The sequence below is a fragment of the Sceloporus occidentalis genome, unplaced genomic scaffold (assembly GCF_023333645.1).
Source record: "Sceloporus occidentalis isolate IW3139 unplaced genomic scaffold, rSceOcc1.0.p SCAF_5, whole genome shotgun sequence".
Lineage (NCBI taxonomy): Eukaryota > Metazoa > Chordata > Lepidosauria > Squamata > Phrynosomatidae > Sceloporus > Sceloporus occidentalis.
In genome coordinates, this window is record NW_028316985.1 from 40,967,251 (window position 1) to 40,980,518 (window position 13,268).

The window sequence follows — 13,268 nt, forward strand, 5'->3', positions numbered from 1 at the left end:
GAATGGAATGGACTGGACACAATGAAGGGGGTTTTTTTGGAAAAATTTGTTCAGGAATGTGGTTGCCCTTGCCTTCCGTGACTGAATGGGATTTCAAATCCTGGTCTCCAGAGTCATAGTCCAATGCTTTGTAGGTCAATTAGGGTAGAAATGTCCTTTTTATTAGGTTAGGGTGATGAATGTTTAAAAATATGAATTGTTCTCTGTAAGGAGAGAGAAGATAATTGTGATGTCCCTTTAATACGTTTTATTTCTTTTCCCTTTTCAGATGTTAGCACTAGCCTTACTTGATCGCATCATTTCTGTAGATAAGCAGCAACAATGGCTTTTGTATCTCTCGAACAGTGGCTATCTAAAAGTGCTTGTAGAAAGTCTAGCAGATGATGACCTCAAACTGCAAAGCTTGCTTACACCCCAGCCTCCTCTACTTAAAGCATTGTATACCTATGAATCAAAAATGGTAAGATCCTAATGCTGTGTATGTTTTCAAATGAAGGAAACCTGTTAATTCAGTAGGTTGATGTAAACTTTTTGTAAGTGTCCAAGGAGATCTTTGATGCTAGTCATAAGTAAAACCCAATATTAATGGTGCACTTTAGCCCTTACATTTGAAAATTTTCAGAGATTATTTATTAGAGAACATTAAGATTTCATGTATGGGTTTCAACAGGTTCTGTAACACTTCTGTATATAATGTTTGTGTCAATTTAGTCAGTGTTTTTATGTTGCTGAGATAAGGGGACACCATGTAGAGTTATAACATTTCTAAAAGCAGATTCTTGCCAGATCACTTAGTTTTAATTAATTTACTTTTAAATATATATTCCAGGCTTTTTTGACGAAAGTGGCAAAAATACAGCAAGGAGCACGAGAGCTACTGCGATCTGGAGTGATTGTGAGGCTTGCACAGTGTCATGTATATGACATGCGACCTGAAATTGATCAGCAGGGGTAAATTTTCATATAGCACATCCTTAAATGTATTCTCCAAAGATACAAACTGGTATAATTCTTCTTAATTCAGGATGTTTCTAAAACAAAAACACGTTTTCTTCAGTGTAATATTATTGTGCATTAATCAGATTGCTGCCCTCTCTATAGATGGGAATGCAAGTAATAGTTTTCGATTGAGCTAAAAAAGTAGCCTTGTGACATTTGCTTTGAAAGTGTAGGTTCTACTCTTTTGAACTAGTTAACAGTCAGGGGTATATTTATTTTATAAACTGTGCTTCTTTAGCATTGAATCTAGAATTTGGGGGTATAAATAGCACAGATTATAATCACATGCTTTTAGTTTTCAGATTATTACCTGTTCTGAAGACTGTTTTTGGATTATAACATTTATTTATTTATTTACCTGTATTTATTTAACATCCTGCTTTTCTTCCAAATGGGATTCAAAACTTCTTATAGCATTAATTAAAACAGAACAGTTAAAACAGTATGAAGTGCAATTTTTTAAAAAAAAACTTTATAAATAGAACATATAAAACAATAATTTGAAAACATTAAAATTTTAAACAATTAAAACAAAATACACAGTGCATATTAAAACAATACACTAAGGCGGGTTACATACTGCTGGATTGCGGCGGTCTCCTGCCGCTTGCAGCATCCGGGAGCCGCAGCGGCCAAACCGCGCGGGTCCCGGACGCTCTGAGGAAGGAGCGCGGAAATCACGCTCCTTCCTGGGCCCCAGAAAAGACGTTGCAAGGCGCTAGTCACGCACTCGCGGCATCACTTCTGGGGCGCGATGTGTGGACAGTGTCCGCTACGTCAATATGGCGGCGGCCATGTGGAACGGCCGCCGCCATTTGTCATGGACTCTGTGATAGGGTAAGGGGCATCTGGAAGAGACGCCCCTTTTTCAAAATGGGACGTCTTAAGGATGTGCCTTATGGCGGTGTGTTACTCATCACTCTGGCCTGGTCAGCCAAGTCTGAAGGCCTATTTAAATAAGGTCTTTGGCTGCTGGAGAAATGGCAATGAGGGTTGGGGTAGGGAGATCAAACCACCCTTGGGAAGGAGTTCCAAGGCCTAGGAAAACCATCAAGAAGGCTCTCTCCTGTGTCCGTACCAATCGAGCCTTAAAGGGTGGTGGGATGGAGAGAAAGGTCTCCCTCAAAGTTCATAAGACTCAGGCAGGCTCATAGAATCCTTGAACATTGGCCATATTGCGTGCGGTAGATCAAAGCTGTAATATAAAGATATTTGAGAAAGTTTATATTAAATAACTAGAGAGAAAGATTTGTGCTTGTCTATTTCCCTTCTCCCAATAGATTGCTGCAGAAGATTGGTAGCATTGCATTACTCACTTAACTAAGATTTGAGACATAGTGGAAACTGATTATTTGAACATTTCCATTTCATATTTACAATAGCATTGATTCAATCTATGTATTGATCTTTTTCTTCCCATACTATAGATGTTTTAACTAAGGAGTGCCTTGGAAGATTTCTGACTGAAGCAGTTTTACTTTTGGCCAAATCTTGGATGAGAGAGTGTTCAGATAGTGAAGAGGGCATGACCTCACCGATAGTACATATACTTCTATGTAGGGCATGACAGGTCCATTGTACAATATCTTCAGTTAAAATATATCCAGTGATAGGACTAGCAAGCTTGAAGAGAGCTATTGTGAACCAGATGAGATAATACTAAGTAAATAGATCAACAACTTGATAATGTAAGGCAACCTCATATATGTTAATGAGATTTCAAAGAGCTTTTTTAAAAAAGCTACAATACAGCTACCTTTTCATTTTGGTCACTCCTTCAGAATATTTGGAATGCGAGAGCCACCAGTCTTCATTCCCACTCCTGTAGAACGCTATCGCCAGATTCTTCTACCAGCTCTTCAGCTGTGCCAGGTGATACTCACTTCCAGTATGGCACAACATGCACAGGCTGCAGGACAGGTAAGCCAAAGGGCAGGGATTCCCAGCAGTATTCCCTATTTGTTGACTATTATTACTTCCTACCACAGGTTTTATGTTACGTTACAGGTTGTTTATCCCTTATCTGGAATCCTGGAATCTGAAATACTCCAAAATCCAAATTTGTCCTCATGAGTGGCTGAGATAACACCTTTGATTTCTGATGATTTCATGTACAAAAACTTTGTTTCATTCACAAAATTATTAAAATATTAAGTACAAATAAAGTGTTAATGAAATGTAAATGAATTTTATGTTTAGACTACAGTTCCATCTCCAAGATATCCACTGCTGATACATTGCCTTAAAATTCTTAGGTTTGAATTCATTTGTTAGTTCCAAATAGAGTTAGACTCATTGAATCAATGGGAATTTGGTAAGCCAACAGTTTCTGTTAATTCATTAGGGTTATTATAGTTAGGACTAGTTTGGGCCCTAGTTGCATTTTACTTCTATATATTTCTACTTTTTATTTTTTGGTTTAGGTTTTGCAGTTTCTAATATCCCATTCAGATACTATTCAAGCCATCTTGCGGTGTCAGGAAGTCAGCGCAGGATCCCTGCAAGAGCTGGCCTTACTGACAGGAATAATCAGCAAAGCTGCTCTGCCTGGTAGGATAATTTTGGAAACCTGCTTATACTCATTACAGTCATTAAATTCTTGTTCACTGCTGAGCCACAAGAACTTTTTTACTGGACCAATTGCTCTTCGTAAAAATGTATACAAATGTACATATGACTGAATAAAGTTTGTATATACTCTTTGTAGTTCATAAAGCTGCTCTATAGTTTATTTGATCCTGTATCCCAACCTGCAGCTGAGGTTCACAGCATGTGAAAGACTGTTTAAAATTAAATATTTATAATTTACTTTACTCATTAAAGTAAGTTAACAAAATTACTGAGGCAATTGGCCACAGCTGGAAGGCTGCAATCTTGTGCTCAGGCTGTCCAACAAATGGGGCAGCCCATGTTCCAAGCCACTGTGGAGCAACGGGTAGCAATTCATCTCAAAATGGCAGGTTGAACCTCTCTGCTTTGAACCACAAGTTGACATTGCCAACAAATGTAGAGAAAAGTCGGTAAATTGTATGATCTTAAAAATCTCTGCATTGAAATGAGAAGCAATCTGCACTCCATATATTTTTAACACAGATAGGAAACACTGGTTGTGAAAGTTTCCCTTTAGATAATGGGAGCAACTTGATATTTGGTGAGATAAGATTTACAATGGCAATTAGCAGTATACTTATGCTTGCAGAAACCAAACCATATTTACTATGCATTGAATGTTTTACCAGTACTTGGTCCAGTATAAAATACTTTCCTCCGTCTGCATTAGAATGAGATAGGCATGATGGCTGAGATCCTGTTTCGTAATTATGATATTGTAAGCCCAATTTACAGCATTATAATTACACCAATTCACTTTTATGGCCATTGCATCATTGGAATGAATGAATGTGTTCCCCCAAATGTAGCTTTTACGTCATGCATCCTGCTCACCAAACAAAATTTTGAGGTCCTGGAGACTGGCATGTTGAACAGTGACACATCCAGCTCTTTTACTGCTAGTGGGTTGCATTGCAGTAGACAGTGGCAGATATGCCTGTAGGAGAGGGCTGAACTTTTAATCACTCACTGCCTGTTCTCCAGTGCTTTGGAAATTTGTGTGTTGTGGGGAGGAGGACTGCCTTCCTTAAAGGTAGGGTTTGAAGAAGCAGCATCTGTGTTGTTGTAACTCCAATTCACGATCTTAGCCATTTATCATGTGTTACATGTTTTTAGTGAGATTGAAACCAAATGGGTCCCCAGAAGCTTCCTGGTCTGCTACATGAAGTGGTTCCAAACATTTACATGTGTCTAGCTATACATATTATTTTATAAATAATAAATGCACCCATTGGGTCATGTTGTGTTTTTCATTAGGTGTGCTAGGTGACCTTGGCCTTGATATTAATGATGGAATGCAAATTGAACTACAAGGACATATAGGGCGATTTCAGGTAAATATTTTCATGATGCCAGCAATTGTTTTGTGTTAACAAGTTGAAGGAAACTTTCCTCTATAAGGAAACAGTTTTAATATGCTCTTATCAAATAAACATTGGATATCATAATGTCTGTTTGGTCAGAACATAGTAAAGCAATGCCCTATAGTTGGTATTTCTTATCTGTCAGGACTAGTATGTGGCCTTATGTAATGGCTTCCAGTGTATAAGAAATAGTCACACAATAAAGAACATAATACAAGGCACAAATGTTGAGATGGAGATAGGTGGGCGGAGGTTATTTTGCCCTTCTATAAATGTAGATGCTTTGTTTCAATGAGATTCCTCCCACTGCATATGGAATGCTTTCATAGAAGTACCCTGTAAAGTGCACTGTAAGGAATATTCAAATCAAGAGCTAAAGGAAAACGATGGACTGTCATTGATTTTTATAAATACAGTATGGTAACCATTGGAACAAAATACTCACATAAATTTACAAGGTACATATTACTGATATAAATAGAGGAGGTAAGAATTTGTGGATAGTATCAGAGATAGCATGATGTTAGTGCATTGAGTGTTTGACTAGGATGCTTTGAGAACAGGTTTCCAATCCTCCCTCGACCATGGAAACCCACTGGGTAACCTTGGGCAAATCACACTTTCTCAGTTCAGAGGAAAGCAATGGGAAATCAACCCCCTCTAAACAAATTCTGCCAAGAAAATCTTGTGATAGGTTCACTTTAGGGTTGTCATAAATCAAGAATGACTTGAAAGCAAAGAACAGCAACAATTACGTCAATGTCATTCAGAATATTCCATCACATCTTACCACGCTGCATCCGTGAACTATTGAAAATGGGTAACAAGCAGCCATAAGGACTTGGTAAAAATAATTAGTTTGTTATACTTTCCACTGTCTTTAGCGCCAGTGCTTGGGCCTTCTAACACGGTTTGGTGGTTCAGACAGACTGCGTCAGTTTAAATTGCAAGATGATCATACAGAGGGAGATAGAGTGAACAGGAGGGATGAAGTTGAACTGGCCATGCAGCAGGTGAGCATACTTTGTAACACATCTGTATGATGGACTCCCCCCCCCCCCACAAAACTGTGAATTGTATGTTTCCTCTTTTCGTGCCACCAACTGAATAGAAGTGGTCAATATAGACATTTTGTACTTTATTTTATACTTGATAGCTATTAGACTGTTTTGCCTCTTCATCTTTAGATCTGTGCTAATGTGATGGAATATTGCCAGCTTCTTATGGTACAGTGTGCCCCCACTTTTGAGCACACAGTTTGCCTCTTCACTCCAAGCCTTTCTGAATCCACCAACAGAGATGGACCTCGACAAGGTGCGTTCATGATTTAATTGTTCTAGATCAGAGACTGTTTTCTGTCTTCTGATCTCAGTGATTTGAAATGGAGACTTCACATAACTGCTTTTAAGTAGCCATTGGCATTACAGATTATGACTCCTATCTACTTTTTCCTGAACACAGATTCTTTTCATATAAACTGCAGCTATATTAATACTCTAGTTGTGTAAAAGGATGTCACAAAACAAAACATGGTTGTGTGAACCATGACATGGACATTTAGACTTTAACACCCACAATCCTTTACAGAATTTTGATCTACTTGGAATATAATCCTAGGCTTTCTTGTCTAGTATAGTGTAGTATGAAAGTTATAGCTGGGCTTGAAGAGGTATGGGCCTACTCCCAGTGTCTCTTTACCACATTCCCACTATTGCAATGGGACTTCCTTCCCCTCTCCTCCCTTCCCCCTGCAGTTGCATACCACCTAAAATTGGCTCCAGTTTCTCAGATTATCCAGAATTGGGTTTCAGGTGCATGGTTGGCTCCACAAAGTAAAGGGCACTGTCCTCCTTATGATTTTGCTGACATGTGCAGTGGACTGTTGTCTTAACTTAATACCCCTGAAGATAAGATCAAAATTCAAAAGGACCTGAATAGACTTGAAAGCTGGGCCAAAGCTAACAAAATGAAATTCAACACAGAGATATGTAAGGTACTGCACTTAGGGCAGAAAAATAAAATGCACAGATATAGAATGGGGGACACCTGGCTGAATGAAACTACATGTGAAAGGGATCTAGGAGTCCAAGTAGACCACAAGTTGAACATGAGTGAACAGTGCGATGCGGCAGCTAAAAAGGCCAATGCAATTTTAGGCTGCATCAATAAAAGTATAGTGTCTAGATCAAGAGAAGTAATAGTGCCACTCTATTCTGCTTTGATCAGGCCCCACCTGGAATATTGTTTCCAGTTCTGGGCACCACAATTCAAAAAGGATGTTGAGAAACTGGAGCATATCCAAAGGAGGGTGACTAAAATGGTGAAGGGTCTGAAACCATGTCCTATGAGGAACTACTTAGGGAACTGCGTATGTTTAGCCTGGAGAAAAGAAGGTTAAGAGGTGATATGATAGCCCTGTTTAAATATTTGAAGGGATGTCATATTGAGGAGGGAACAAGCTTGTTTTCTCCTGCTCCAGAGAACAGGACCCGGAACAATGGGTGCAAGCTACAGGAAAAGAGATTCTACTTCAACATTAGGAGGAACTTCCTGACAGTAAGGGCTATTCGACAGTGGAACAAACTCCTTCGGAGTGTAGTGGAGTCTCCTTCCTTGGAGGTCTTTAAGCAGAGGCTGGATGGCATATACTGCTTGTCCATAGTAACTTGAAATAGGTGTTTCATCTTAACTGTTTTTGAATTTTCTAGCTATGTCCTGCTTCTTTAGTATACTTTTTAAAAAATTTTTAATTGTTTTTAATTGTTTTTTTGATGGTTCACTTAGTTCTATTGATTTTAGCATTATAGAAAAGTAGGATTTGAATATGAATAAACAAATAGCATTACAAATATACAATTAATAACCTGGCCAGAGTTTGAAATGGTAACTTGTTTACTTACAATTATGGCTGCAGTTCCAAACACTCATTCTAGGCAATGGATCCTACTGAGATTAGTACTTTTGAGTAAACATGTTTAGGATTACACATTTGTGATTTTGAGAAGCCTGAAATCATTTAACTTGGATGGTAATGTGTTTTAGATACCCAAGCACCTGTGATTCCCTATTGGCGTTTGCCTGGCCTGGGCATCATTGTTTACTTGTTAAAACAGAGTGCTAATGACTTCTTCAGTTATTATGATAGCCACCGCCAAAGTGTCAGCAAATTGCAGAATGTGGAGCAACTACCACCAGATGAGATAAAAGAGGTAATATCTTGTCCTTCTCGTGTACCTTCACTACTACCAGGCTAACCTTAGATTTGTTCTGATAGTTTTTTATGTTCTGTATTCTGTTAATAATTACTGTTGTAGTTACCACATTTAGTGAAGAAAGACTGAAGTAAACCTGCTAGTGGCCAAATTTTTATATTGATATTTTGATTTTATTTATTTGTCTAAGTTATATCCTGCCTTCCTCCCAGAATGAGACCCAAATTGGCTTCCAAAGAGAATCAGTAAAAAAATTCATAAAAAAAATTAAAACAATTTACCCCTCTCTTATTAAACAATATAAAATCATTTAAATGCCATACGAATGTTTAATAAATAAATAAAATATACATCTAAACAAAAACTACCCCTGCTTAACTATTAACAGCCTGCTTAAACAAAAAGGTATTTGCCTGCTGGTAAAAGAAAAGCAGGGAGAGGGCCAGTCTAGTCTTACATGTCTTACTATATTTTCTAGAATGTGCTTTGTGCATTTATGTGTACATGGTGCTGTACAGCTCATACATTCTGTAGTACTGGCTACACAGCATTACATGTGTTTTTGTTCTTTTCACAGTTGTGCCAGTCACTTACACTAACTGGAGTAGACAAAATTTCTACTGCCCAAAAATACATCTTGGCAAAGCGGCGCTTGGTGAAGCTGATTAACAATCGAGCCAAACTGCTTTCTCTCTGTTGTTGTATCCTTTCACTGATTAAGATGAGATTCTGAAGATTTTACTAAAAATAAATGTTCTCCATGCACAGTTTTTTTAAAAAAAGAATCTGAGAATGAGTATGCAAAGTTTAATAAAATATGTCAATTGTGCTTTGAAAATATGAATGAGGGAGGAAGGGAATACTTGCGCACTGAAGGAAAGTGCTTCTGTGTGTGCTAGTTTTTCAGGATCATTAAGAATGTTCTGGAACAAATGTTTAAAATGAGGCAAAAAATAATATCTCTTCATAGACTATTTCAACCCAAGATTCAGTGTATCTGGTGCATTTCTGCTGAATCCCACAGCTTTAGTTATAATCAGGGGTCCTTCCTCCTCTATATACCCCAAACTTGATCCAGAGGGGTTAAGAATGCTTTTTGCTGCTGCAAGGGGTTCCAGAAGGAGAGAAGGAGGAGAAAGTCCTTATTCTAATTATGTTAAAAGTACACCATTGGATAAACAACTACACCTTGGCATCTAAATGCAGATGCAAATCTTGCTCTCTAAATGCAGACACAAAACCTTACTTAATATGACTTCATTGTAGCTGCGTGTACAAAATGCGATATTGTATACAAATACACTTGTCTTCCTCCCCAAGCAGTAAAGCTAATGTTTTCCTTTACTAGATATGTTTGCAGATATCATTGAAACATGCCTCTTTATTCTTTGGCGGCACCTGGAACACTATTTGTTGCATTGCATCCCTGCAGATTCTCAAGATTCCCTTTTGGCTTCTAGGACTCCATTGAAAAGTAGAAAATTGCAAGGTAATTTTCTCAAAACTTCTTTGCAATATAGTCATCCCTTCCCTTACACGGGGGATCCGTTTCAGACAACACTCCCCTCCCCCCCGTGTAAGGGGGAAAACGCAGATGCTCAATCCCCATTCAAGTGAATGGGGCTCGTGCCTTTTCTGGCACGCGGTGCTGCAACTTCCAACACAGCTTCCAGCGTATGCAAAGTATGATGTACTTTCATTCTACTTTGTACTTTAGTTTTCAAATACAAAAGTGTGTCAGTGTTTAAGAATAATGGGTCAGTTTTGGTTTGCTATAGTATGCTTTGTGATAACATTTTTTAAACTCTAAAAAGCAAAACCTTTGTTTAAGCATTTTGTAGTTGATCCCACTTTGAATATTGCGGCACTGCCTTAGCAAACATTATAAATATTGTAAATCTCTGAGCTATCTTCTGTTCAGGAAAGCTGTAGGCCTTTCAGGATGTACCTGTGGCAGATGGCCAAGCAATTTGAGGGTAGATAAGAGTAGGGGATGGAGAGCACATCCAGAGTTTGAGGTATTCTATCAATAGCCACATATTCTTCTGGGTCATTTTCTTGCTTGGTCGAAAAAAAGATAACTCTACCACTTTTGTTTCACATGGTGGTGGCATCCTGTTAGTGACATACAGTGGGGGTGTAAGGCTCTCAGGAGGGAGACCCATCTGCGTACAAGCTAGATGAATCTCAAGAACAGGGATCAGCCAAGATAAAGATTAGAACACAAGTAAGAAGCCACAAGTGGGTCCTTCAGATGCTGTTGGACTGTAATTCCCTTCAGTGTGACAGCATAGTCAGTGCTGATTCTTAATATCTGTAGCACCAAATATTCCTTATCTTTGGGCTAGAAGATGACTTAGAGTTTCCAGAAGTAGATTTCTCACTTGTAAGGACTGCTATGACTGGGAATGAGCCTTGAAAGAATAGCAAATCTTGTTCTCACGTAGGTCTGATTTGCTTTATATTGAGGACAGGACAGCACAAAAGTATTGTTTTTAATACTTGCTTAGCATGTAAAATAATTATTGTTATTTTGAATTCCAAGATTCCTTAAGTGTACAGCCTAACTTTGATTTTAGAAGTGGATTGAGCAGAGTGAGCCAACTTGATATAGATCAGGTAAGAAAAGAATCAGTTTGACTTTTTGAGAAACAATATCTTGGGTCCAAAACATACTGCAGAAATAATCCAGTTTGAGACCGCTTTAACTGTCCTGGCTTAGTGCTGGGGAATCCTGGGAACTATAGTTTATTGTGGCACCAGAGCTCTCTGACAGAGAAGGCTATATGCCTCATAAAACTACAGTTCCCAGAATTCCCTAGCATTAAGACATGGCAGTTAAAGTAGTCTCAAACTGGATTATTACTGCAGTTTGTTTTGGACCTTAGTCACTAAAGTCTCTATATAGTTGTTGTGCTGAAGAATAGTTTGTACTTTCGGTTGTTGTATACAATGAGAAAACAACTACTTATTATAGCTACAAAGTAATATATACTACATAGTCAGTTCAGCACAACTCAACATGTTAAACCATCCCTTTCAGATTGTACTGACACATTACATGAGAAGAAAGAAATTATCAGATGGGGGTTGTTACTTCATACTGCCCGCTACAATTTTCTCTTTTTTGGCTATTCATTAGAATGCCCAGTATTAGGCCTTGTCTTCTCTTTGTGAATTTTGTTAAATTATAAAGCTGTTGGTGTTTTTAAAAAGTACCAAAGAGAAAAGGATATTTGAAGTTTTTGGTTGACTTCCAGTATCTTCCAGACTGAGAATCAAGTCTGGTTTTGGAACGGATTCTTGAGGCCAAATTTCAGTGATGGGCAAGGCGAAAGACAAAAAAAAAGTATAAACAAAATTACAAGTATATTTTAGTCTAAATTTCTTGCATCTAGTAACCTTGTGAGGTATTTCAGTCTTTTAGAATGGGGAAAAATGCATAAAAATGGGAAACCACTAAATGGGGAGAGAGGGTGGCTGTCTGATAGGTGAGGTTGCACTTTGGAGGGCCTGGTGCTCCCTTAGAGCCTCATGCTTCCCACCCTGATCTGTAGGCACTCTTTAGTTGTAACTTGCATAAGGCCTGGTGTAGAGTTTAATGAGACTAATCTATATACAGAAGGCTGGAATTTAAATTGTCAAATGTTTCATAGGTGCGTTACAGAGCGCCCAAGAAGGGCGCTCTGCCACCGCCGGTTGCTGCATCCACAAACTGCAGCAGCCAAACCATGTGGTTCCTGGACGCAGCCGAAATGGTGCTTCTTTCTGCGCCCTGGAAGTGGCGCCATGAGGCGCTAGTCGCGCACTTGCGGCGTCACTTCCGCCACATGACGCCCGGACGCTATGCGTCCGCGACGTCAAAATGGCAGCCCCCGTGGAATGGGCGCTGCCATTTTGTAAGGACTCGGTCCGTACTAGGGTTAGGGGCGTCAGGAAGTGACGCCCCTTTCTAACTCTAGTACGGACCCAGTCCGTACTATAGGCCCATCTGTAATGGGCCTTAGATATCCACAGAAACATGCTGCAGCTACCACAAAATGGCAGATAATGTAACTTTATTTTATTTTTTTATTATTGTATTTATACAGTGCTGTTCAGAAATACTCTCAGAGCAGCTTCCAAATTTTTGACTTGACAGTTCCCTGCCCTTAGGCTTATAATTGAAGACATGTCACAAAAGGAGGAGGGAATGGTAATGGGGAAGAGGATCATGTCCAGCAGATTCCTAAATGTTCCTGATTATTCTTGTCAGTAAGGCCAGCTCTTGCAGGGATCCTGCGCTGACTTCCTGACACTGCAAGATGGCTTGAATAGTATCTGATTCCTAAATGTTTCTGTTTATTTAAAAGATGGATGTAATTAATAGAAGTTAAAAGGTTTTAAAGTTATGACCTCTTTGTTTTCTTTCCTCCCCACCCAGCTTCAGATTGAGGCCAGCAGCAGTTTTGGGGAGTCATTGCAGAAAAAGCTCCTTGACATTGAAGGCTTATACTCTAAGGTTCGGTCACGCTACACTTTTATTGAAGCACTGGTTAGACGTATTCGTGGTCTGTTAAGGATATCAAGAACCTGAAGATGAGTGTTTGTGCCTCTATGATTTTTTTAAATACAAACTTCATTTTCTAAATTATGGTCAAAATTATTTTGATACTTTTTTCATTACAACACTGAAATCTTGTGTATACTTCCTGTTCCTATATAACAAGAAGAAAATAAAAATATTAAACATGTATTTTTGTGTACAAGAACAAATATAACTGAAAAGGGATTGCAAATGTAACTTATAAAAACCGTCCTTTGACATTGACAGATATGTGCCATACTTGATCAGAAACCAGATTCCAGCTGGATTTATTTTTTAGACTTGCAAATTGAGCTGCAACTTACCCAAAAGCACAGGGTGGAATGAGCAAGTGTTTGATTAAATACGCTTGTCTGTTTACAGTAGTGATCAAAGTAGCAAGCCAAGGAATTTTTAGTTATGATTATTCATAAAAAAGTAGATTTTTTTCCTATCCAGGTGTTCCTGCCTTGTACAAGCTATTGAGTTTTGTGTATAAGGTTAGAGAGCCAAAAACAG

At 38.6% G+C, this 13,268-nt stretch overlaps 1 protein-coding gene across 2 annotated transcripts in view; it reads left to right on the plus strand.

The window, feature by feature from the left end:
* NUP205 (nucleoporin 205) overlaps positions 1-12,920 on the plus strand; it is a 48,803-nt gene extending 35,883 nt beyond the window's left edge. The window contains exons 32-43 of one of the 2 annotated variants that reach the window (XM_089523850.1): positions 269-460; positions 830-951; positions 2,781-2,919; positions 3,423-3,549; positions 4,867-4,943; positions 5,858-5,986; positions 6,161-6,287; positions 8,016-8,182; positions 8,763-8,886; positions 9,546-9,674; positions 10,731-10,804; positions 12,609-12,920. In XM_089523850.1, the coding sequence (XP_089379976.1) occupies positions 269-460; positions 830-951; positions 2,781-2,919; positions 3,423-3,549; positions 4,867-4,943; positions 5,858-5,986; positions 6,161-6,287; positions 8,016-8,182; positions 8,763-8,886; positions 9,546-9,674; positions 10,731-10,804; positions 12,609-12,761 (1,560 nt within the window). In that variant the 3' untranslated portion in view covers positions 12,762-12,920. Of the gene's footprint in view, positions 1-268; positions 461-829; positions 952-2,780; positions 2,920-3,422; positions 3,550-4,866; positions 4,944-5,857; positions 5,987-6,160; positions 6,288-8,015; positions 8,183-8,762; positions 8,887-9,545; positions 9,675-10,730; positions 10,805-12,608 lie in introns of those variants that run through there. The other variant, XM_089523851.1, reaches the window with a different exon arrangement.
* The last annotated feature ends 348 nt before the right edge of the window (positions 12,921-13,268 follow it).